The sequence below is a fragment of the Boleophthalmus pectinirostris genome, unplaced genomic scaffold, assembly GCF_026225935.1.
Source record: "Boleophthalmus pectinirostris isolate CB_2022bp ecotype Guang Dong unplaced genomic scaffold, ASM2622593v1 HiC_scaffold_22, whole genome shotgun sequence".
Classification (NCBI taxonomy): domain Eukaryota; kingdom Metazoa; phylum Chordata; class Actinopteri; order Gobiiformes; family Gobiidae; genus Boleophthalmus; species Boleophthalmus pectinirostris.
In genome coordinates this window covers 16,074,278-16,097,575 of record NW_026571190.1, presented here as the reverse complement: position 1 = coordinate 16,097,575, position 23,298 = coordinate 16,074,278, and the positions used below count along the sequence as shown (strand labels likewise).

The 23,298-nt window shown below is 38.0% G+C and overlaps 1 protein-coding gene across 4 annotated transcripts in view; it reads left to right on the top strand.

Annotated features, from left to right (window-relative positions):
- The window catches only part of kcnq5b (potassium voltage-gated channel, KQT-like subfamily, member 5b), a 165,657-nt gene extending 143,203 nt beyond the window's left edge, over positions 1 to 22,454 (top strand). Inside the window, exons 8-15 of one of the 4 annotated variants that reach the window (XM_055157945.1) lie at positions 1,017 to 1,111; positions 3,142 to 3,168; positions 12,683 to 12,906; positions 15,433 to 15,538; positions 16,437 to 16,568; positions 17,395 to 17,502; positions 18,534 to 18,660; positions 19,138 to 22,454. In XM_055157945.1, coding sequence (XP_055013920.1) covers positions 1,017 to 1,111; positions 3,142 to 3,168; positions 12,683 to 12,906; positions 15,433 to 15,538; positions 16,437 to 16,568; positions 17,395 to 17,502; positions 18,534 to 18,660; positions 19,138 to 20,346 — 2,028 coding nt within the window. In that variant the 3' untranslated portion in view covers positions 20,347 to 22,454. Of the gene's footprint in view, positions 1 to 1,016; positions 1,112 to 3,141; positions 3,169 to 12,682; positions 12,907 to 15,429; positions 15,539 to 16,436; positions 16,569 to 17,394; positions 17,503 to 18,533; positions 18,661 to 19,137 lie in introns of all 4 variants that reach the window. The other 3 variants (XM_055157944.1, XM_055157947.1, XM_055157946.1) reach the window with 3 other exon arrangements.
- Positions 22,455 to 23,298: the final 844 nt, after the last annotated feature.

Genomic DNA, 23,298 nt, shown 5'->3' with positions numbered 1-23,298 from the left:
CTACAACCTTTTTCGTACTCCGCATTGTCAACAGCACTATAGTATAGTAACGTATTTTTGAGATTTATTTTAAGTAATTATAAAAGTAGCTCTTGTACACGTAGCTTTCTCTCTCCCCTCTGATTTTGTTCCATGTTGCCCCAGACTGCGTGGCGTTATTACTCCACAGACAGTGCCAGGCCATACCTGGATGCCACCTGGCGACACTACGAGAGCCTCCTGCCCGTGCACAGGCAGGTGGCACTGCCCGCCGAGCCGCTCCGAGATGTGTGCCACTAATCAGACTCTTAAATGTGTTTCTCTTCCAAGGGACCCTTTAAAAGTTTGGGGTTTAGGATGTAGTTATTTTAAAGTGACACTTTATAATAACTACAGCTTAATTAGCCTTAATTAAGCTTGAATAAAGACCTAATTCATAATGAACAGGTAAAAAGTTATTATGAAGTGTTACCAAACATAATTCTAAATTCTGGAATGGAGGCATTGAAGGCCAAAATGAAATGGAAAATAATGCAATTCAACAGAGAATATAGATTAACCACAGAATAACACAAGATCTAGTGGACTCAGAAACATGTAGTAATAGCCTTAGCAATTTATTCAGGATATGAGTGAATATTTTTGATGAAAAAATTTGATGAAAGTTTGTGATTTGTAATCTTTACCAAATTATACTTCTTGTTAAGCACATTCATTTTTGAGGCTATAAAAACGTGTTTTTTCACCCTTGATGAGCTAACTAACTGACATTTCAACCCTGGAAATTCAAATTTGTAATTTTTTGTTAGAAAGATCTAAAACCATTAGTATTCAGATCAGATGTCAGTTAATCATTGAAATGGTCTACTTCATTTGGCCTCCTGTTGCCTCCATTACAGAATTGTGAATATTCTGATGCCAGCTTTTTAAAGGGTCTATACTGCCTTAACTGAATTGCCTTCTCTGTCATGTCTGGATTGTGATTTCAAATTGATTTGGTTTCCTCTTCTCTCCTGTTTGGTGGACTCTGCATGCAGTGTGTGTGGCGTAGTTATGCAGCTGATGAGAACTCAGTTTCCATTGCTACCTGGAAGCCTCACTTGAAGGCGTTGCATACCTGCAGTCCCACAAAGTAGGTACAACTATGGCAGTGCAATCTAAGTCCGTGCCATATTTATTTCTTCTAAGTATTGTTACGTTTTGGATTTATTTTACAATTATTACCTTCTCCCTTTTTAAAAAAATATTGTTTCACTACAATTCACTTTTCTTTATCACTTTACACAGAAATACTAATAGTTTCCAGGCTCTGATATGGTAATGGTAATGCAATCAAGACCCAGATATTGCCTGAAACAAACCTAGTCTAATCCAGGACTCAAATCAGATCTAAAAAAAAGACCTGGCCAAACAAACAGGATAAACCACTACAAACCCACTCTATGCAAGTCATTCTAAAACAAAAACAGAGATTACAACACATTTTGGCAACATTAAAAAGTTAATTTTGTTGTTTACTTTCATTCACCCTATACAATCTAATTAAAACAAAAAATCAACTAATCAAATGTTTATCTTCATTTTGCCAAATTGTCAAAATTTGGCAAAACTAACTGTGCAATAGATTTTTTGTTGTAGATTTGTAGATTCAAACAATATTCTAACATGGCTTAAAGCATCAATCTTGTTTAAAACAGGACTTTAAAATCAGCCAAAAATCAAACATACCAACAGTGAAGGCTAAACCAGATGAAACAAAAATCACTTAAGAAGGTCAGAATGTATTGAACCGAGTTAGCTCAGTGTCCAATGATTCAGACAGTGTTAGTTCCACTCTTGACTCAGTCCTCACTCCTGACTCAGCTTTAAAGGACTGCAATAAATTTATGATAGCCATAGCAACGCCAAGCTCAATGAACAGACCAATCCCGAGGTTCTGAATTTGTAGCTACTAAACTGCTGCAAGTGAGCATTTCATTTTGGCTTAGATGAATTGAAATATAAATCAGTTTAGAGACTGGAAATATTAGTAAAGTTATCCACCGTGATATGTATAAGCACTTCACAAATGCTACTATGGCTGTTGTGCTCAAAATACAGTTGGATCTATAAAAGTAATGAAATGAGTCAGTGGCTTATGTTATTGCAAATGTTGATTCAGTTTGAGCACATTGACCTGCATGTGTGTTATGAGCCTGCTACATTAACTCTGCAATGATCTTTATTGATTTATGAATGGCTTAATTGAGAAAAGAAACAGGTTACACTAATCGAAATACACTCTCCTACCCATGAAAAGGACCAGACTGGTGTTTGCTATGTGTGTTTATACTGTTCACTGAGTTAAAATAAATATGAATAGAAAAGTGAATTTGAAAATTGTTATAGTTCAATTTAAATTGGATGTACATTGGATATGCTTATACTGTACATTCAGTACACGTTGTAAAATACATTTTTATTTTAAGACATGCCATATATAGTTCACAGTAGTTACTTCGTTTTATAATGTGCTACCTATGCTTTTGTAAGTACGCATTAGTACAGTATCAATCAATGTATATAATAAATTAACAGAAAAAAAAAATATATAGCAGATTTTTATGGAAGATAGTTAGTTTAAAATGCTGATAAATTTCTAACTTGTTTCTTTTTTCTTTTACCCTGAAAAGATTAACTACCAAATTCTGCTACTGGAATTCAGAACCAATATTATTCATTATCCATTTATACATGTTTTTTTCAGGGTTAACAAAGTTTTCTACAGTTTTCTTGCTTTTGTGGGCACCAGCAGGCGTGTATGTCAAATCATTCACTATGTTCTCTCCTCACACATATTTATATATCGGTCAATTCGCGCCATTGCAGTCTTTTTCCATTGCATTAATACTGCTATGTGAAAATGCTGTACAAAATACTATAGGAAATACAGTCTCTATATCCAGTAGTTTAACATTTGACAAAAATAAATGATATTTGAAGAAATAGTTCTCAGAATTACCTATTCAATCTCAGCGCTGTCGGCCAAATGGAAACCCCGCCATGCAAAGCCACAGGTCTGGTCCTTTTGGCAGAGAACTATTAATCACACATGTTATTACAATAAAAGTAGTTTTTCTAACACTCTCTTTTCCAATTTTTCCTTTGTCATATCTGAACCAGGAAGGAGCAGGGCGAGTCAAACACAAGGTAAGTGACTACATCGTTTAATTTCAGTATTTTTTATTATGTTTGTATTCATGCTTAAAGAAATGATTGACTGATATTGCAGTACATCCTTAAACATGCTTGTCATTCATGGTTGGGACAAGGTCTTTAAGTTATGCAGATGATCTTTTTGTACATGTAACAAGTTGTATAGAATTCTCACTGATAATAAAGCATAAAATTAAGAAGAAGCGGACAAGCATAAAGCATGAAAACAACTTTTTTTATGTCCTTTTTAGCAAACTATGATGAGAATTATATTTTGAGCTGTTAACAGTTATACTCACAAACTATTAAATATGCTATTAAAATACATTATACACTGGCGTTGGGGGATATTAGCAAAATTGTTATAATGTTATGCCTGATTTGCTTATTTTTAGAAGTGGCTTCAATATGACCTTTTGTCAATTTTCAAGTTCAGAAAAAGGGAACCAAGCTGCAGCTCTGTACTTCACTCTCCCACTCCCACACTTGTGTACTTTCTCTTGCAGACAGGGGGCAGTAATGTCGAGTATAGTGATTCAGACGAGGATAGAAACTGTACAAAGAAAGGGTCAGGTGATGTAATCTGTTACGAAACTGTGAATACCATGCTTTAGGTCTAAGCTTCAGATCTCTATATATGGACGTACTGTATATGTTTTTTGTTTTTTTTATTTGTTTTGTTTTTCATATCTTTTTTTAGTTTCACGAAATAAATAAGTATATATTTTCTGTCAATCTATCTTTATTTATAGAGCCCTTTTCAACACTCAAGGTGACCAATAAGTCAAGTGCTTTCCAATAAAATCAACACAATATAAAAACATGCAAAACATTAAACTATGAAATAAAACAAATTGTGTAAAGAGTCACTGCATTACTGAGTGTTAAAAGACAATCCGAATAGATGAGTTTTGAGCCTGGGTTTGAACAGGCCAAAGTCCATGATGGTGCACATATCAGGGAGCAGTTTGTTCCAGACAGAGAAAACCCATTTGCCAGTGTCTGAATCTGGCTCTGGGGACTTCTAGCAGGAGTTGGCTATTTGACCTTAGGCCCCTGTTTGAGTTTCAAACAGATAGAAGTTCAGTCAAATAAGGAGGAGCAAAGCCATTAAGGTTTAAAAACAAACAATAAAATTTTAATATCAGTTCTAAAAGAAACTGGAAGTCAGTGGAGTGATAAAAGGACTGAGCTGATGGACTGACATCTGATTGTGTTGATCAAAAAACAAGCTGCAGCATCCTACACGAACTGGATTATTTATTGATTTAAAAAAAAAAAGTTTTAGTATGTAACTACTGATGGAACATTTCACACTAAGTACCACTTTAAAAAAGAGTCTTTCCCAGTACTACGAAATCTAAACCTGTTCTCTAACAGTGCTATTCATAACTTAACCTTTTTGACAGTGTTTTATAACCAAGATCTCACCCAGAGGAAGGCAAAAATATGAAAAAGATTCACTTTAAATCAAGCAAACACTGAAACTGCAGAAGACCTCACACGCATTATTGAAGTAGTACCAAAATAGCTGAGGAGCCTTGCATTCCTAACATTGATTGACAATATAATAGATGTTTGGATAGTACTGTATATGGATAGTTATATTGCAGAATTAGTTCAGGGTTAGGGCAATAGTGGCACTAAGAACGCCAGTCAGCTCTGTCCAACTTGTAATCTTGTCACTATCAACATCTGCAGAAATTTGAAATTAGTATCTAGTTTATTGTCAGTGCCAGTTTTTGTAGTGTGTCAAACTGTGGTCTGTATTGTGTACCATTAGTGGTACATGGAACTATTTCTGATGGTACTTGGGATCCTCTAGTTCAAATAATTTAAATTTAGGGACAAATGTATTCATATGTTTTTTATTCTGTTTTTGTTAATTCTGTTTAAACCATAGTTTAGTCCGATTTTGGACCTGTTTTTAGTCTTAATTTTGTAATCTGATCGTATATTAGACGGTAATTGGCAAAGCCCTGCATGGATCCATTTTTGCAGACCGCACCCGCATAGCCCAGCACCGCACATGCCCTTTAACCCTTGATTTTATCAAAGTTAAACCCACACCTGCCTGGACCCATTAACGTTTCACCCGTTACCCGACCATGCCTGTGATAAATCACACTCAAATTAAATTCATTCTAAATGAAGCATCCATCAGAATACAAATTGAAAAGTTACGACGTCAAGAATTACAGTCACAAAATGAAATGGTTACACTTTCTTCAGTATGAATATGAATTCACAGATGCGACTCAACTCTCATCACTTCACAGACATTATTTACTGAGCAGAAGAAACATTGATTGAGATGCTCGACTTTTGCGCTGCACACTGAACCAGGACTAACCCAGGACTAATCTAGGACTCATTACAGAACTAAGTCTGGACTAAACCAGAACTGAACCAGACCTAAATTGGGATGAGCTCAGGGTTGCAACAGTGTAGACTGTAGGGTGACCTCAGGCGAAAGGACCGGCGCAGAGCTCCATGGCGCACTGAGTGCAGCCATCGACCGATCGCTCTTTGCAGACACCCTGCTCCACAGGTTACAGGAGGACCATCACGTGACTCAGCTCCATCTATGGGTCCCTAGTGAATAAACAGAGGCTATACCAAAAGACTGCCAAAGTCAACTTTCCTGACCAATGTTTTCAGCATAACATTACAAAAGTGTACATTTTACACAAAAGACAAGCGCAGTCCCTTTTCCTAACCTCAACCATTGTAGATTTTTGCCTGATCTTAACCAGACACAGGGCCTGCAGCTGTTTTAAACTTCTAATTTCCCTGTGCAAGCAGAGCAGAGCAGAGACAACACAAAGTGAATTTCAAATTAGGAAACTTAGAAATGTTTGGGGGATTATATATCCAATCTTTGAAGTGCTAATAATACCAAACATTGAAATGAGCTTTATGACCTTAAATAACATTTAATAGCAACACTAAAGCAACAGCTATAAATAATAAGCGTAAGTAAGGACATGTGAGTGGAGGTGCATCCTGGTGGGTGTCTGTGGGGGGTAGGGTCCTCTGGGTGGAGGTCTGCAGCTGGACTCTGTTGTAGTAGTCGGTAGTGGTATAGATGACAACAAAAATAAAGAGATCTCAAAGCCCTTACTGGTGCCTGTCCCGGTCGGATCTCGTCTCTAGGGCCCTTGTTGCCATGGCCCAGTTGAACGCACGCGTAGTTAAAAGAGGGATATTGACATGAAGTGTGTGAGTCACCAAATTGCAGCCTTTTGCAAATGGCGCCGCACATGTTCATTTTGCTCAACTAAGCTCAATTGCCTCCACAGTGCCGTGTCCAAATGTCAGTGTGGTCTACAACAATAGCAGCAACAACAAACCTATCTTTATACACAGATTTTGGTTTGTATTTTACCCTTTTTTCATACAATAATCAAGGGCACAGAGACCCTACCATGAGTGACCGGTTTATTTTTACAAAGTCTGGATAAAATTGTAGCATATTATTATTAATTTACTCAAGCAAGAAAACAAGAACATCAAATTATATTTTTTGGCACACATTGTTTAAAAATTGTGTTACAATTATAAAGGAATTAGTTGCAATGATATCTGATCAAGATAACTTATTTTAACCCTTGTGCATTTTTAAGGCAAATTTGTGTATCTGAAGGTACATTTATTGTGATTGTGACTTTGGCTGTGGTTGTCAATTGCAATGAAAATGTATGTGTTTTTACAGGCTTTTATTTAGACTTAGACTTAGACAGACTTTATTGATCCACAAGGGAAATTAGCAGTAGCTCACACATCACATTATATTACAGTACAATAACAAAGAGTAAAAAGTAGCAAGTCTAAATATGTAGCAGTAAAAATAGCAAGAGGCTGGTGTAAAATAAGACATAAATTATATAAATGTAAGTACAGTAAGTAAACCACAAATATCGTAATACAGTATATCACAGTTATAGACAAGAGGTTGTAAGGAAACAGTGCAAAGATGATATGATCATTGACACAAACACAGGCTTATCTATTACATAAAGGTGAGTTGTTGTACAGTTGTAGGGAGTATTATCTGTTACGTAAAGGTGAGTTGTTGTACAGTTGTATGGTGTATGGTATGAATGTAGTCCTGTATCTCTCACTGTCTGAGCGGAGCTGTAGGAGCCTGTTGGAGAATGAGCTCCTCTGTCCCTCTATAGTCTGGTGCAGTGGGTGAGCAGGAGTGTCCATGATGGAGAGCAGTTTGTCCAGTGTCCTCCTGTCCCTCACTGTGACAAATGTCTCCAGCTCACAGCCAATCATGTGACCACCTTTACAGATCAGTTTGTCAATCTGCCTAATGTCCCTTTCACTGGTGCTGCTCCCCCAACAGACCACAGTGAAGTACAAGGTGCTGGTCACCACAGACTGGTAGAAGATCTGCAGTAAGTTGCTGCACACATTGAAAGACCTGAGCTTTCTCAGGAAGTAGAGTCTACTCATGTCCATCTTGTACACAGCTGTTGTCCCTCCCGTCCAGCCTGTTGTTCACATGGACTCCAAGGTACTTGTAACAGTCCACCATGAGTCCACAGTAGTAGTCCATTCGGACTAATTTTAGCAATGTAAGAAGTTTTGTAGAAACTGTGTAGGAATGTGTAGGAAAGGTGTGTATCCATTGTCTTCCATTATAAACTGCTTTTTTGACCCCTATTCTAAAAATCAAGGTGAAAATAATTTTTGGTGGAAGTTTAAATTTTTCTAGGGCAAACCCAATGGATTTTAGTAAAAATGATGTGTGAGTGTTTCTGTGACTATTCAAATCTGAACTGCTCTGTCCCTGTGTAATAACATCTGATTTGTATACAAAGCAATAAAAACTAAAATTTGGTTCTTTGAAAAAGACAAGAAAATTTCCCCAAAATCATGAAGATAAGCATTCATTTTAAAGCTAAGGCTTCATATTTTATGTTTTAACCTACATTATGATGATTTGCATAGTCTGATATAGAGTAATAGAGGGAAGGAAACATGCTTTGTGAAAAAGATGAGAAAAAATGACAACTTTGGAAATTCCCTGAAAAAATTAAGGTTTCAGGCCATGGTGACAAGAAATTTAAAAAACTTTCATTTTGAATAGGAAAAAAAAAAATGTATTAAAAGATCGTTAAAAAAATTTTCATGTTTGGCAATTTTATGGCAGTTTAAAAATTGAAATATAAGATTAAAAGTTTTGTTTAGTTTATTTATCACATGCACATATAAACATGTACGCAGTACAGTTTGTAGTGAAAATCGTATGTGTCTTCCAGCAACATAAACAACACATAGAGTAAATACATTAACTACATAGACGAGGAGAGAGTCAGAAGTGGCTCACCTTAGGCAAGGCTGCAAACATATGTACATTTAAAAGCATGAGTTTACATGAGAGGCAACACAGCTGCTCTTGCAACGCTAGCCTCATTGCTTGTGCAAATATAGTGTTTTAGAGAACTTATTTTGAAAGGGCATCAGAAGTTTAATTTGACACGATGTGCCCTTTTCCTGTCTTTCCCGAGCTGAAAGGTCTGGGGACGCTCTTTGCGCTGTATAGTATTATTATGATGGCTGTGCATAAAGTGATTGGAAAATGCAGAACTAGACGCAGATTATTTAAATCTGATTCCGTGAAGTGTCATAATAGCAGAACGAGCTGAAAAACATAACTTTGCTGAAATCCAGTTGAGAGAAAAGCACAGACCATCTGCCTGCTTAACCTTACAGCGGGAGTTTGTGAACTCACAAATATCGTGAGAATCTGTGTTGCTGTGCAAGGTTTGCACTGCTGCGCTTAGGAAATATGTAGCCATACATTTCAGTGTTAATTAATGGAGCTAGCAAGACTCCAACTGAATGTTGCCAAAATGTATTCAAATTATCATTATAATTTGCAATGCATATATGATAACATTGATATATACATATATATGTGGTAACAAACTTTATTCTAGTCTGTTGACGTATAGCAGCATCTTTGGAGCATAAATATGTCGTTAACAAGGTTAGATGCTTAAACCTTCCTGTTTTCAATATGTAATCCCACATGTCTATCTCCCCTTGATTTTTAGTCTCATTCATAATAATAAACAGAAGCTACTGAGGAGGTGTACCACTCGGAAACATAGGTACCCAGCCCTGCCTTACGTGATGTTTTCTTTGGGAATGCTGACTAATTCTGCGTGCATGGGACTCTTAGGAGGCTGTAGTCCAGTAATGTGAAGTTTAATACAACAGACCTCAATGTAATCTACTCTAATGCTTGAGCCATGCGCTACTTTTGCCTGATGAAATTTTCTTTGAAACTCTGTAGGGCTGATTTAACAAAGATAAAGGTGTGAAATATTTGTTTTAAAGGTGCAGTATGTAACTTTTCTGGTGAAGGGTCCATCACCTGCTAATCTCCATGTCTTCTCCATGGAGATAGATAGTTTATGCTGTGAAACACTATAGACAAAGCAACAATGTTCATGGAGACAAAGAGGTGATGGACTCCATCTGAAAAGTTACACAGTGCACCTTTAAGCCTGCAGTGAGAGAAGACATTGGGTTTATCTGTCTTTTGTTACATGCTATCCATCCCACATGCTGATTCACACGTAGTAGATCAATTTTGACTGTTGTCCTTATTGTTAGCTTAGCCACCATTCTAATGTGCCTGCCTTTGTAACCACAGCCATTTAAAGTAGCATGCTGGTCATATTGTGTTTCTCTGGCTTTTCAGCTACTATTAGTTATTTGGGGAATGACTTTCACAAAGAAGCCTAATCACATTCAGTTTTTGTTACCTTTAGAAAATTATCCGCTCCCCTAGAGTGCCATGATTTGCATAGTAATTTTGGTATTAACTTTATTCCATGATCATCGGAATTTATCCAAGCTTTATTTCTCGGTTATATTTCTCAAAATGGCATTATATTATGTAGGGTTAGCAAGGTCATGCAAATATTAATACTATAACAGAACTGTGATCAAATTGTTACTGTTAAATGGCTATTCACAACTTTTTGTGTTTAAGCTTTATACTTACTTATATACACATGTAGTCTACCTTTCTGCCCTCCCACTTCTATTGGTCAATCACAGTCACATTCTGACTGAGTGACAGGTAGTTTAAACCAAACACCATGAAGTCTGAGCTCTCAGAAGAATCAGTTTTATTACTTCTTAAAGGCAATATAAAGCACTAGATTTAGTTTAATTTAATTTATGATCAAGGTCAGATGAAAAGATGATTGTAATACCAAAACAGTGAAGGTTACAACAGTTACCTGTTGCGCAAAACCTGCTTTATTTCAACTATAATTTTATTGATCGCTTGCAAGGATACCATGGCTGTTTTAGCATTGTATTGTTCCTTTGCATGAAATATGGCAGCTACACAGCTTCATCAATAAACCAATAACATTTTCTCTGCATGTTGTATTAAGCAATAATACTACCACTGTTCACTCAAAAAGAAATATACCATTCTATAGCATCAGTCCGTCGGTCCATCTAACCCTCATGATCATATACATATAGAAACATGCTGCTGATCAGAAAGAGATCAATGACCACATTCCAACAGAACTGGCATAGAGGGTTTAAAAATATCACTTAAAGGTCCTGAATTACACAAAACTGACTCTTGGGAGCTTTAAGGTATGTTAGAGCCATGTTACATTGTGTTTTGTTTCATTCACACATGTTTGGGTAACCCTTTATTGTTAGTATGTCTACATTTCCAAAGCTCAAAATGCTCTGTTCCACCTTGTGATGTCATGTTGTGGTTGTTTTCAAGTTAACTGCTAGTAGAAACTGGAAATTCATCCAAATGATTCTAGTGAAGGTGCATGGTGTTTAAAAACACTATGGAGCCTTTCCTGTATTTGATAAGGAAACAACATAGATCAGGGGTCTTCAACCTTTTTCTCAGGTGAGCTACTTTTATAAAACTGTGTAATTTTTCTGGCGGAGGATTGGACAACTTGGATTGGACACTCCATGGCAATGTTTTACCTGGAAGGTTAATGCATTTATTTAATTTCTACGAATGCCATACTGTGGAACATTCTAGGCAGAACCATAGCATTTGTGTTATAGTATTTGATGGAGTCACTGAAAAAGTTACATAGTGCATCTATAAATATATGCATTGCAAAATCTAAATTAGTTTAATTGACTTTAATTTAGGACATCTTATTAATGAATCTGCATTAAAGTTAAGTATTCTAGTCCATATAAGTAAAAAAGTCTAATTTAGGCCAATTGATCTTCAAATTAGGATTATCGTACAGAATAATATTACACTATTTTCTGTTCTATGTTCTAATGTTGTTTCCTCATCACACATATACCTGGAATTGTTTTATTTCATTCATACATGTTTAACGCACAAACTCTGCATATTTAGGTGGTGTCTACACAACACAGATTTTTGGTTAAAACTGTGAAGTTTTTATTAGTTTTGGTGAAGTTTTTATTTTTTTTTGGTCTTTCGTCCACACGGAGCTGGCATTTTGGGTGGGTGAAAAATGTTTTTTGAAAACGGGTTCCAGAGTGGAGAAATCTGAGGATGCCGACGTTGCGTTATCGTGTGGACAAGCAAACCGCAACTTTTGGAAAACGATGACGTTGCAACCCCATCATTGCCAGGTGACCAGAAGAGAACCCCACACAATAAGGACTTTATGCGAATACTCTTTGCAGTTTTGTGTGTCCAATGGCTCTGGCTGTATCTTGTTTACAGCACTACATACAGGCGTGGCATATGTATTACATAATTTTCACTCAGTGCTCTGTTGTCGTGTGGACGTGAATATTTAATGATCCAACATGGACACAAATCTTTTTCAACCCACAAAAAATAAATTAATTAATTAATCCAGGAACGTTGTCATGTGGATGTAGCTTTAGGCTGTGTCCAAACACAAAACACTCTGCTCCACCTTGTGATGTCATGTGGTAATACAGGAAGTGCTCCACAGTGTTTTTAAACACCATACAAGAATTATTTGGATAATTTCAGCCCTGGAATTGCCAATCTCTACTGAACTTAAAGTAAAAGGCAGCTCTTAATTTGAAAACTACCACTATACGACATCACAAGGTAGAACAGGGCATTCTGAGTTTTGGAGATGTAGACAGACGGTTACTCAAACATGTTTAAATGAAATAAAACACAACTCTGGGTATGTTTCTGATGAAGGAGCAACATTATAATATGGCTCAAAGCCCTCACCAATCAATTTTGTGTAATAGGACCTTTAAATCATTTTTATTCATGTTATTTTTTCCAGTGTAATTGCAGCATCACACCTAACATACTGTTTTTGGTTCATGTTTAAGGTTCTGGCGCACTGCATGTTGCTTTGTGAATCTTAACACAATCATTAAACCCACAATGTCCATGAACGCAGACACAAATGACCAAATATAACAGCTAATATATATGCAAGTCAGTCATACAGTATTAATTTGTTTCCTCTGTTTGTCTCTTCTTCTTCTTTGTTACTTTTATGTTTAGCCAAAAGTTGAGTTTCAAAGAGCGTGTGCGGATGGCCAGCCCCCGTGGTCAGAGCATCAAGAATCGGCAGACCTCTTCAGTAAACGATCGGCGCTCCCCAGTGGCAGACACTGGTACTGAGGGAACAAGTCCAGCCAAGGTCCAGAAGAGCTGGAGCTTCAATGACCGTACCCGCTTCAGACCCTCACTGCGCCTCAAGAGTCAATCACGCTCCACTACAGATGGTAAATAAATTCATTATTTACTCTGCATTTTCAAGTAGTCAAAATGTTGCTCATAGGGCTGTGACAATAATTTCAATGTAATAATGACTGAATTTAAACTTTTTAAATGCTGTATCTACAGTTGTGGCAGCACATGCTTTGGTGTGGAATTAAATGTCTGTGTGAAACTTTAATGGATTAAAATGCATCTATTTGTTGAGGAAACTAAGATTTAGCATTATCTTTATCTACATGAGTAAATCATATTTTTTTCTTGGTATATCACCCAGCCCTAGTTTGTCACAAAAGTAGCCAGTATCTAGTAGCCAGTACTGCAGAAGCTCAGTTTGCCTATTTACTATAGTTGCTGGTTTCTCCCATTGTCATGAATACAGTTGCTGTGTCATTAGGTTTGACACTTTGGTCTGTGTGGTGGTGTGATTGGTATAAGTGAGGAAAATATAGAGCAAAAGTTGTGTATTGAAGATTCAGGAGATAGGCAGCTGTTCAATAAATAACCACTACATTCACAATTGTTTATTTTAAAGGAACCGTTCATTTTAACCTCCTAGGACCCGAACTCTTGCATGGCATGCATTATTGATTCTCTTTGTTATTTGGGCTGATTGGGACCTGATGAGTGCAATAACAAATATTTTTATATTTACCTGTCCACATATGACATCTAAAATATTAATTTTATGTTTTAATCATTTTGATGGAACACAGTAAAGTCACAGTTGAATAATGATTTGCGAAAACTGTGCCTGAACAACCCAAAGTGTGTTGGACATATATGCCCACATATGTGGATGCCAGGTCCTAGGAGGCTACAGGAATTGTTATTATTAATTACTAATTAATATTAACTGTTCTCTTATGGCCAGTGGTTTTCATTGAGTAAAAATATTTAAGGACAACATGACTCTTGCATTAAAAAGAAAAATGCCTTGGCTACAAAAGAAAAAAAAAAAAGAAAAAAAAAGATTGACCTCATTACATGAGAAAGAAAATATAATCCTACCATCTTGTAATCTGTATTTCTGAATGACTGTCCAACCTTCCCCAAATTACACATATTTATGATAGTCAATGGAGGAATGCTAATAGAATGCCCTGGACCAGCATTGGCAGCGTGACAGACCTAGTTGGGCAGCTGCCCGGGGGTGTGGGTGGGTGGGCTGATGGATTGATGGAAGGTGGGAGTGGGCCATATGGGCTGTTGAGGCTCCAGCTGGATCAGGAAAATCAATACATGTGCAAGCCAAAACCAACCTGGTCAGATCCTGGTTAGCCGCTCACTGTCTCATCGTCAGACAAGCTGGCGTATCCATTATGGCCAAATCAGCAGTGATTAATCAGAGAAAAGAGAAGGTCACAGGGTTTCATGGAATAAAAGTAACATTTATAGGGAATACACATATGTGAGCAAATCAGTAATAGGTTCTCATCAGTAACTAGATATCTGTGATGTTTCGTCCAGTTATGAAAGAAAGTATTTAAATAATTAGCATAGAAATTAGGACTCGCAATAGAATCAAAATCACAAATTGAATGGATACAATTCGCAAATTGCAATGGTTTCCATTTTGGAAGTACCTCTATTTCAACAGGTTCCTCCATAACAACAAAATCTTAATCTGCATTAATCTGAAATGTGTTACATGGTTTTGTCTGTTAATATTTATTTTTGTGTTTTTGTGAATTCTTCTGGACACATTTAAAATATGAACTTTTAACAGAATCCTATAATTAAAATAAAATCTAATACATAAATCTATTCGCAGTTACAATGCTTGTCAGAAAAATTGCAATCCTTAAAGAGACCATAACTTTTCTGGTGGGGAGTGAATTAAGATTTTTTACCATGTCTCCTCTCAGTCCTGCTTTACCTGGAATGTTCCACAGTGTGGCATTAAACATATCTCTTGCATTTACTAATTTAAAGACACACATCCATACTATGAGAGGGGTTGCCTCTCCACAGATCCATAACTTGGCCATGTCTCTGGAGATATATCCGTATTATGTCATATTGTGGGACATCCCTGGAAAGCAATAACATATCTGTAGAAATAAGATATTGGTGGCCCCTCCACCCGAGCTGGTGCTGTGAAAATTATATTGAAAAATAGCAGCAATCTTCTCAGATGAGATTATTTTTTAGTGAAGACAGTTTGTGCATAAAATGTCCAGAATAAGGTTGACAAAGATATACGCACCAGCCACCAGTGACGTACACTGCCAACTGAATGTTTTCAGCACTGAAGAGAGAGACAGCCTAATCATTCACAATGACTTTAAAATGAATGAAACAACACACAGTTGGGTATGGTTTTGACGCATAAACAACAAAGATGTTGTTAAATGAAATCAAGAATGCTCTTGGTTCAGTGAAGTCATTGGCTGTGTGGGACGCAAACAAAGCCCCAACCTTTTGAGGAATACTTTTCAATAATCTGTTTTTAAACTGTTGCTGTGAAGTGTTTTATAGAAGAAAACAGAGCTAATCCTCTCTCCTCCTGTGTGTGATTTTCGGAGCAGCAGACTCCAACATGGCCGCCGAGGATGCCTTTGATGACAAGGGCTGCCATTGCGAGATCTCGGTGGAAGACCTGCTGCCCTCAGTCAAGACAGTCATTAGAGCTGTCAGGTAAGACCAACCGGGGGAATGGTATAATACAGATTCAGCGGGGTTTAAATGCTCCTAATGAAGTCTTACTGTGTGTGTGATAGAGCGTGCTACTTTTTTGTCAAAATATGTTTCAAAGTACACACAAAGTAATATATTTGTAATCCATGTATCTCTTTAAATTGGTGTATTTTGTGCTGTTCAGGTAGTAGAGTGTAAGAACATCACACAACATTAAACTGAGACTAAACCAAGACTAAACCAGGCATGGACTGTCCCATAGTCAGTCTATCTGGAATTTGTTGATTTATGCCCAAAAATACTACTGACTCAAAGACACCTTACAGGGCAATATTCATTCATTCCACACTCAGAGGTGGTAAGCTACTACTGTAGCCACAGCTGCCCTGGGGCAGACTGACAGAAGCGAGGCTGCTCACGCACTCACGCATTCACATCCACATCACTTTCATATTAGGCTATGTGGGTGAAGTGTCATGCATAAGTACAGTGGCTTCCCACTGTGGCACCTAATATTCCCTGCGGTCTCCCTTCCAAGTACTAACCAGGCCTGGCTTTGCTTAGTCTCTGACAAGATCTGGTTTTGAAAAAACAGTATGACTGTGCATTAGTCAAGGCAAAGTTACATAGTGCAGCAGTGTTCTTGTTCATACAGCTCCTTCCTGAGTTAAGGGTTCATGCTTCAGAGATAAAACATTTAAAATCTTCTTTTAAGGTTGACATTCTATAATTTTTTTTCTCACTGATGATAGAAAGATGTGCTTTCTGTGTATATCATACAAGTTGAGCTGAAAATGTACTGTACAAAAGGTCTTAGTAGTAGTGTAGACAACAGGTGCTTAGGTTGCACCACAGCTCCTCCACGTGGGTTGTTTATGAACTGCTGTGATGTTCCCAGGATCATGAAGTTTCACGTGGCTAAGAAGAAGTTCAAGGAGACGCTGCGTCCATATGATGTGAAGGACGTGATCGAGCAGTATTCAGCTGGACACTTGGACATGCTTTGCCGCATCAAGAGCCTCCAGACCCGGTACCAATATTCCCACTGAGGAATGCATTAATATGCAGTATCATATATGTGTGTGTGCATGCCATTTTTAACAACACATTGACTGATGGAATGTGTTTGTCCAATGCATCCAACAGCTCTGCAAAAGACAGACAACTGCACTATACCACTAGATCAGCATTTAATTCACAACAAGCCACTCCAAGTAACCCTGTGATGCACACTGTGATGTAACTATAAAAAACTGTGTGAGTACTAGAGGAACAAAGCACAGTTCTAAGTAGTGACTTAGAAGGCAAGAAATGTATAGTTCTAATAGTGTGAGCACTCCTATTATAACCAGTGAAGTATTAGTGAAGAGGTTGATTGGTATAGAAGTGAGTGAATGTACAGTCATTTCCATCCTCACATAAATAACATGCTAAAGAACTATAGACTCATTTGAATATGAGATTTGGTGGGATATTTGGTCAGTATTCCATAATATAAATCATTGTTTGTGGCCTTACCTACTTTAGCATGGTTGAGCCTGGTTAGTATTTGGATTGAAGACTGCTGGAAATACCTGTTGCCCTAGTGGGGCAGGCAGCAGTGTCTCTTGCATCTGTCATTGAGTGCTTAGGCAAGACACTTCACTCAGACTGCCTTGCATGAATGTGGTGTGTACGTAAATGTTGGTGATGGAAGGACCGGTGGCACACATTGGCAGCCTAGGGCAGTTGTGCATACAAAAGTAACTACAGTAGTTTGGTATCAAACCTAAGAATCCTTCTGCAGTGGTCTCTTGTTTTCATGCAGAGCTGTATTGCACTATGTGTGAGAGCATGTGTGTGTGTCTCCTTTACAGGTTGGACACGATAGTAGGCCCCCAGTCTCTGAGCAGCCGAGCACGGATCTTTTCCTCCCCCTCCCTGCCTGTGTATTACAGCCAGGGCCGAAAGAACTCCACCCAGGGGTCAGCACCCACACCCCCACACCTCCATGGGGGTCACTGCACAGTACACCTACTTCAATCAATTCACTGTTCATTTGTACATATATGGTGACCACATGAACCTCTTGAAATTTGGTGCAGTACAACGTTACAATGACAATGACAATCTGTAAAACAGTACGAAAAGAAGGGGGGAAGTATTTAATCGTTTTTAGTACAATTTTTGTCTGCTATAATTTGAACTTGATAACACTAGTGAATTAATTGAACTAAGGTATCACTTATCCTTACAATTAAATGTGAATGTGTAACTACTCCCTAATCAATACAGTTTGTCTGTTATGTGGCTAATATTGATACATTTGTTGATTTCTGCTTTTGTATTGAATTGAGAAAACGAATGTCTATACTTTTACAACTATACCACTGTCCATTACTATAACTAATTATTTTTCAACATGCACAGCAACAACAACAATCATACATTCCTAATGATGTTGCTTATAAATGTCAACTGCATGACATTGCATGGGAAATTCTGTAACCTTGTTGATTGCCAAATAATCATAAAGACCTCCCTGGATTGTAAAAACAAATGTGACAGATTTTAAAACTAATATTTGACAAATGCTTTCCAAAGCAGCATCCAAGTGCTTGTCACAACTTTTGAAGACCAGTGCAGAGTTTTCCCGTCACAATAAGGCTAACAATAACTAGCATGGTAACTCTTACTGCCTCCTTATCACACAATAAAATGCTTTCCACACAGATGACTTAATTTGACCTCAAGAGCTGCTTATACAATATATCTGTACTGGGCCAAGGCAAATTGGGTGCACCACTTTTAAGCTAGAACACAACATATATGGTATGAAAGAAAACCCAGTGAGGACTTTATTTATTGTAATGATCTGTTTTTGTAAATAATAATTCTTTTGTTGCTTCTAAACTATTTTGATCTCTGTGGGCTGCCTCGTGGACTTCCCCTTTGCCTTGTTCTATATAAACAATGTTATTTGGCCTACATCTAACAGTGTGTGTGCTGTGCTCAGAGTGGATCAGATCCTGGGCAAAGGTCAGATTCCTCTGGACAAGAAGATCCGAGAGAAGCTGCTTTCAGAAGGAGACCTCCTAGAGGACATGAGCATGCTGGGCCGTGTGTGCAAAGTGGAGAGACAGGTCTGTGACTGCAGACTATGGTTAAAGAAAACATAGAATGATTTTGATTATTTACAATAGATTTTCATTTATGTGTTGGATAGATAAATGATACTTTTGTAACTTTACATGTATTGTATGTATGTATTTTTAATAATCCCAATTACAGAGTAGTGGGCACAGATCACTGAGCACAGAGCACTCAAGCCTCAAATGCAGGACAAAACAGGCTTACTCAATCAATAGAATCAATACAAATTCCATTTGAAAAAATAAAATTAAATTAAAAGGCTTAACCTGAATAGTTGAATGTTAAGTGCAGTCAAGAAAGCTTCCAGACTACTGACTATGATTGTAAAGAACAGAAGAATTTTATCCATGTATGAAATAATACCACCCTGGTTCAGTTAGCTACAAACACTTGTGTCTGGGGTTTAATAATTACTACAGTATTACATTAGTTTGAAAGCTCTTTGTCCTCTGGCTCTTGTGCCACAGGTCCAGTCCATTGAGTCAAAGTTGGACTCTCTCCTCGACATCTATCGGCAGGTTTTGAGGAAAGGATCCTCCTCCGCTCTCACTCTGTCCTCTCTGCCTCTGTTTGAGCTGGAGCAGACGTCAGACTACCACTCCCCTGTCTTCAGTAAAGATGTGTCCTGCTCCACTCAGGTTAGCAGTGGCACAGCACCATCTGCAGGCTGTGTCACACGCTCCTCCACCAGCTCTCATCTGTCCCAGGGAGGACTGCACCTGGTCCTGGCCCCGCCCAATGAGCTCAATCTGAATATGAACGCCTCCTCTTCCACCCCTCCCTCCACCTTCAGCCCCTCACCTCTTCCCCATCACAGCCACCATCACCACTACCCCAATCGTCGCCACCGCCAGCCCCCCACACCCGAGAGCACAGATGAGGTGGTGGGCAACTCTCCTCCCCTCCTCACTCCCAACAGTGTCTCCAGTGGGGGCCTGGGGGATGGGGGATTCCCTCTCCTGGCCAGGCTCCCTCCTCCACCCCCTCCCAGCAATGGAGGAACAAACAAGCTGGTGCGGGCTACCTCTATAGAAGTTCCACCCGAAGTTAATGACTTAGTTGGTGGTATGGGGACCCAGGGAGACGTGGAGGACCCTGGCCCAAGGGAGCATGTGGGTGTGGGTCTGGGATTGAACCGCCTGGGCCTTCAGCTGCAGGGAGGTACGAACAACACCAAGCTGAACGCCAAGGAGGAGGGCTCCTGGAGGAGGCACATGAGCTTGGAGCTGGAGCCTCTAGTGGCCCCTGTGCACAGCTGCTGTTCTGGGACCATCCCGGTGGACAGGGGCCTGGGGAAATCCATGTCTGTGCAGGACCTGATCCAGAGACGCCAGAACAGTCAGGACTTCTGCCTGTCTTCGCCCACCCCCAGCACCAGCAGCGACTCCCCCATCGGCTTCCACTGCAGCCAGGACTCAGGCGGAGGGGGGGGCGGTCCCCGGAGCAGTGGGGGGTGGGGGGAGGAGGACCTCTTCATCAGCGACAGGGACACAGAAGGGCCAGGCTTTGACTTTCTCTCCTCACAGGGCTCCACTGAAGCCAAGTTCACCTCGGAGCTGCTCAGGACTGGAGCCAGGACCATGGGCTCCACTCAAAGCCTGACCAGTGGGCACACCTCCTCCCCCTCCACCGGCAGCACCGAATTACTCAACATGCCCCATGTGCGGCTAAAGTAGACCTCCACTCACAGACGCTCTGTGCTTTTGAATGAAATAGGATATAATAAGGGGACTATTTTTGTTTAATCTTCTTTGACAAGAATCACAGTATTTTCATACAGGCTGATCACTTAGGATATATCATTGCACGAGTTGTTCTTTATTTTTGAATAGATTATGTCTAATAGAGTAAATGAAGGATCTGTGGTTGATTTGACACAGAACTTACGGTTAATGTTTGCTCTGATGCACAGAGACCTGAGACCTGAGATGCAGCATGAGCCTTGCATGTTTGAATTAAAGGAACAAGACAGAAGACACTGGCAGTTCACAAGTGATGAAGAAATGCTTGAATGCCAAAACTCCAAGAGCCATTTTTACTAAAAAGGGCCTCATTACTAAACTGTGCAGGTGTACACATTATCTGAGTCAAATCACATGTGGGAGCACGTGCTGCCACCTGCTGCCACAAGAATGTATAACTTTTCTGTCTCTTCTTTTTAGTATTTGTGATTTTCCCCCAAATACATTCATTGTCAAGTTTCAAGTATTATAATGATAAGCTTTTGCGTATACTATGTGACAGGATTTTGTAAAACATCTAATCATGATAGAAAGAAGAGGTGATAAATCTTGAATAAAACATGCAGTATGGTCAAATTTTGAAACAAAGATTATCTTAACAACTAAAACAAATTCTCAGCTATTAGATTAAACTGCCAAAACCTACAACTATATATATATATATATTAGTGGTGTTTTCATACAGGGTAATGTAGGCTCTTTTTATTTCCTTTAAGTAGACTTTGCAGAATGTATTGCTTATATTTATACACACAGGCACGATCACTATGACTTAAACTGCTGGTCAGTGACATGAAGGAATTACCACTCACATTTTGCATGGTACAAAATTTGACTGAGAAGCAATTGATGCAGCACAAAGTCATGCCCTGAAAGGTGCTGTGTATAACTTTTCTGGAGGAAGGTCTGCCATATTCTTGTCTCCATTTGATGTTATTATGTCGTCTGTAATGTTGTCACTAATTTATTAAATTACAGGTGTTTTTATTCCTCACAAATGTAGGTAGAGACATGTCATACTGTGGCACATTCTAGGCAATGCAATAATCTCCATGGAGACAAACATGCACCTGACCCTCCTTTAGAAAAGTTATATAGTGCAGCTTTCATGCTTATGTGGACAAGACAAGTCAGTTTTGTTGGTTTAAAGTACATATCAAAATGCACCAAGCAGTCAGGAACAACATTATGGCCAGCCCATCTCTACAAAATTTAAGGGATATACAGACACGTGCAAAACAAAGTGATGACTTGTAAAGTCTAAACCAAAACTAACAAAGCAAATACATGTTTTCTATTTATTAAGTCAATGTTAAAATGTATTCAATTAACATGAATTGTTTAAATGGGAAATGTGACGCAAAACATTTGTTAAAGGTAATGTTTAGTTTTATTTTGACAAATGTATATACATACATTCAGTTCAATTCAGACATCGGGCCAGTTTTCCCTTTCTTTTTTAATAAAACCTCTAATCAGGAACACTCAGCAGAGATGGAGTTTTAAGATGTTCCAAACTTTAGGCATTTTTCCATTACAATTCTTAGACATTTTGCAGCATAAAACATCATTATAATATATGATAAAATATTGCTACTCCTCATGACATTGCCTTGTTTTTTTGCTTGATATGGTGTATGGGAATTGACAAATCGGTACCATTACAATCATCTTGTATTTTAGTTTTGCATGGAAGACCCCATCCTCAGTTTACAAAACACACAATACTTATATTCTGGTGCCTTTATGAAGCATCTTGATAAGTGCATTCATTTTCTAGGCTACAGAAATAGTTGCACTGGCTTGGTTTAATTTTATTTTTAAACCTGGAAGTCATTTTACACGTGTTATTCAGTGATGATTTTTCAACTGGGCATTAGGGGCCTTGGCATTTGTACCAATCTGTTTCATTTCTATTAATTTATTTAAATTAAGTGCACATATTTACACAATAATGTCATTCAGATTTAAGAAACCTGTTATGTAATGAAAAATGCAAGTGAAATTCCTCTTCGAATAAAGACATTTCTGGGACAAATTCATATGTCATCATGTCATCGATTCATATGTCTTTGATCAGAGCATCTCGTCTTATCTTCCTTTGTATTAGTATGGAATAAGTGAGTCTACAATTTATGTGAAAATAATGAACCCTTTGTGACACTCCGTAGAACAAGTCATGCCATGTAACTATTAAGACGACACACTGCAGGTGATGACCTCATATTTAAAGATCTTTTCAAAAACTCCTGTAGTTTACCCACATAAATGCAAGAAAAAATAATTACAAGATTTTCATCATGTAATGTTTTCATATAAAAATAAAACATTTTATGTGTAAAAACTCTAAATTTTGCATTCTTGGGACATTCAAAACTGAAACATGAAAAGAACCAGCTTCTTTTTGTGGACATATTACATACAAAAAGTAGTAAAGTACATCTGACTGAAAATTTGCCTACAAATTTAAATTTTTACCTAATTCTTTAGTGAAGACTTTAATAAATCAGACTGAAAAAGACATATAATTAAATCCTTCTGTTAAATTGTTAAGTACAAAATTGGGACAGTTTGATCCTTATGGTGATCCTTATGTCCTTGTGGGAGGAAAATGCATTTTGACAAAATGGCTATTGAAATTATAATGTCCCATGTAACTCTCTGGAGGTAAGTTGATTAAATTAAATATTAAAACATCTTTCTGTGCTGAATTGGCTCTGCTGTTTCCACATGAAAGCCTATATTTTAAGATCAAACTGACCAAAAAAAAAAAAGTGTCTTACATTATGTTATTTTAGACATTTATAAAACTCTTGCACTTCTATTTATTACAGATATGTTCAATAGTTCAAATAACTAAAATGACAAATAAATCTGAAGGTTCTC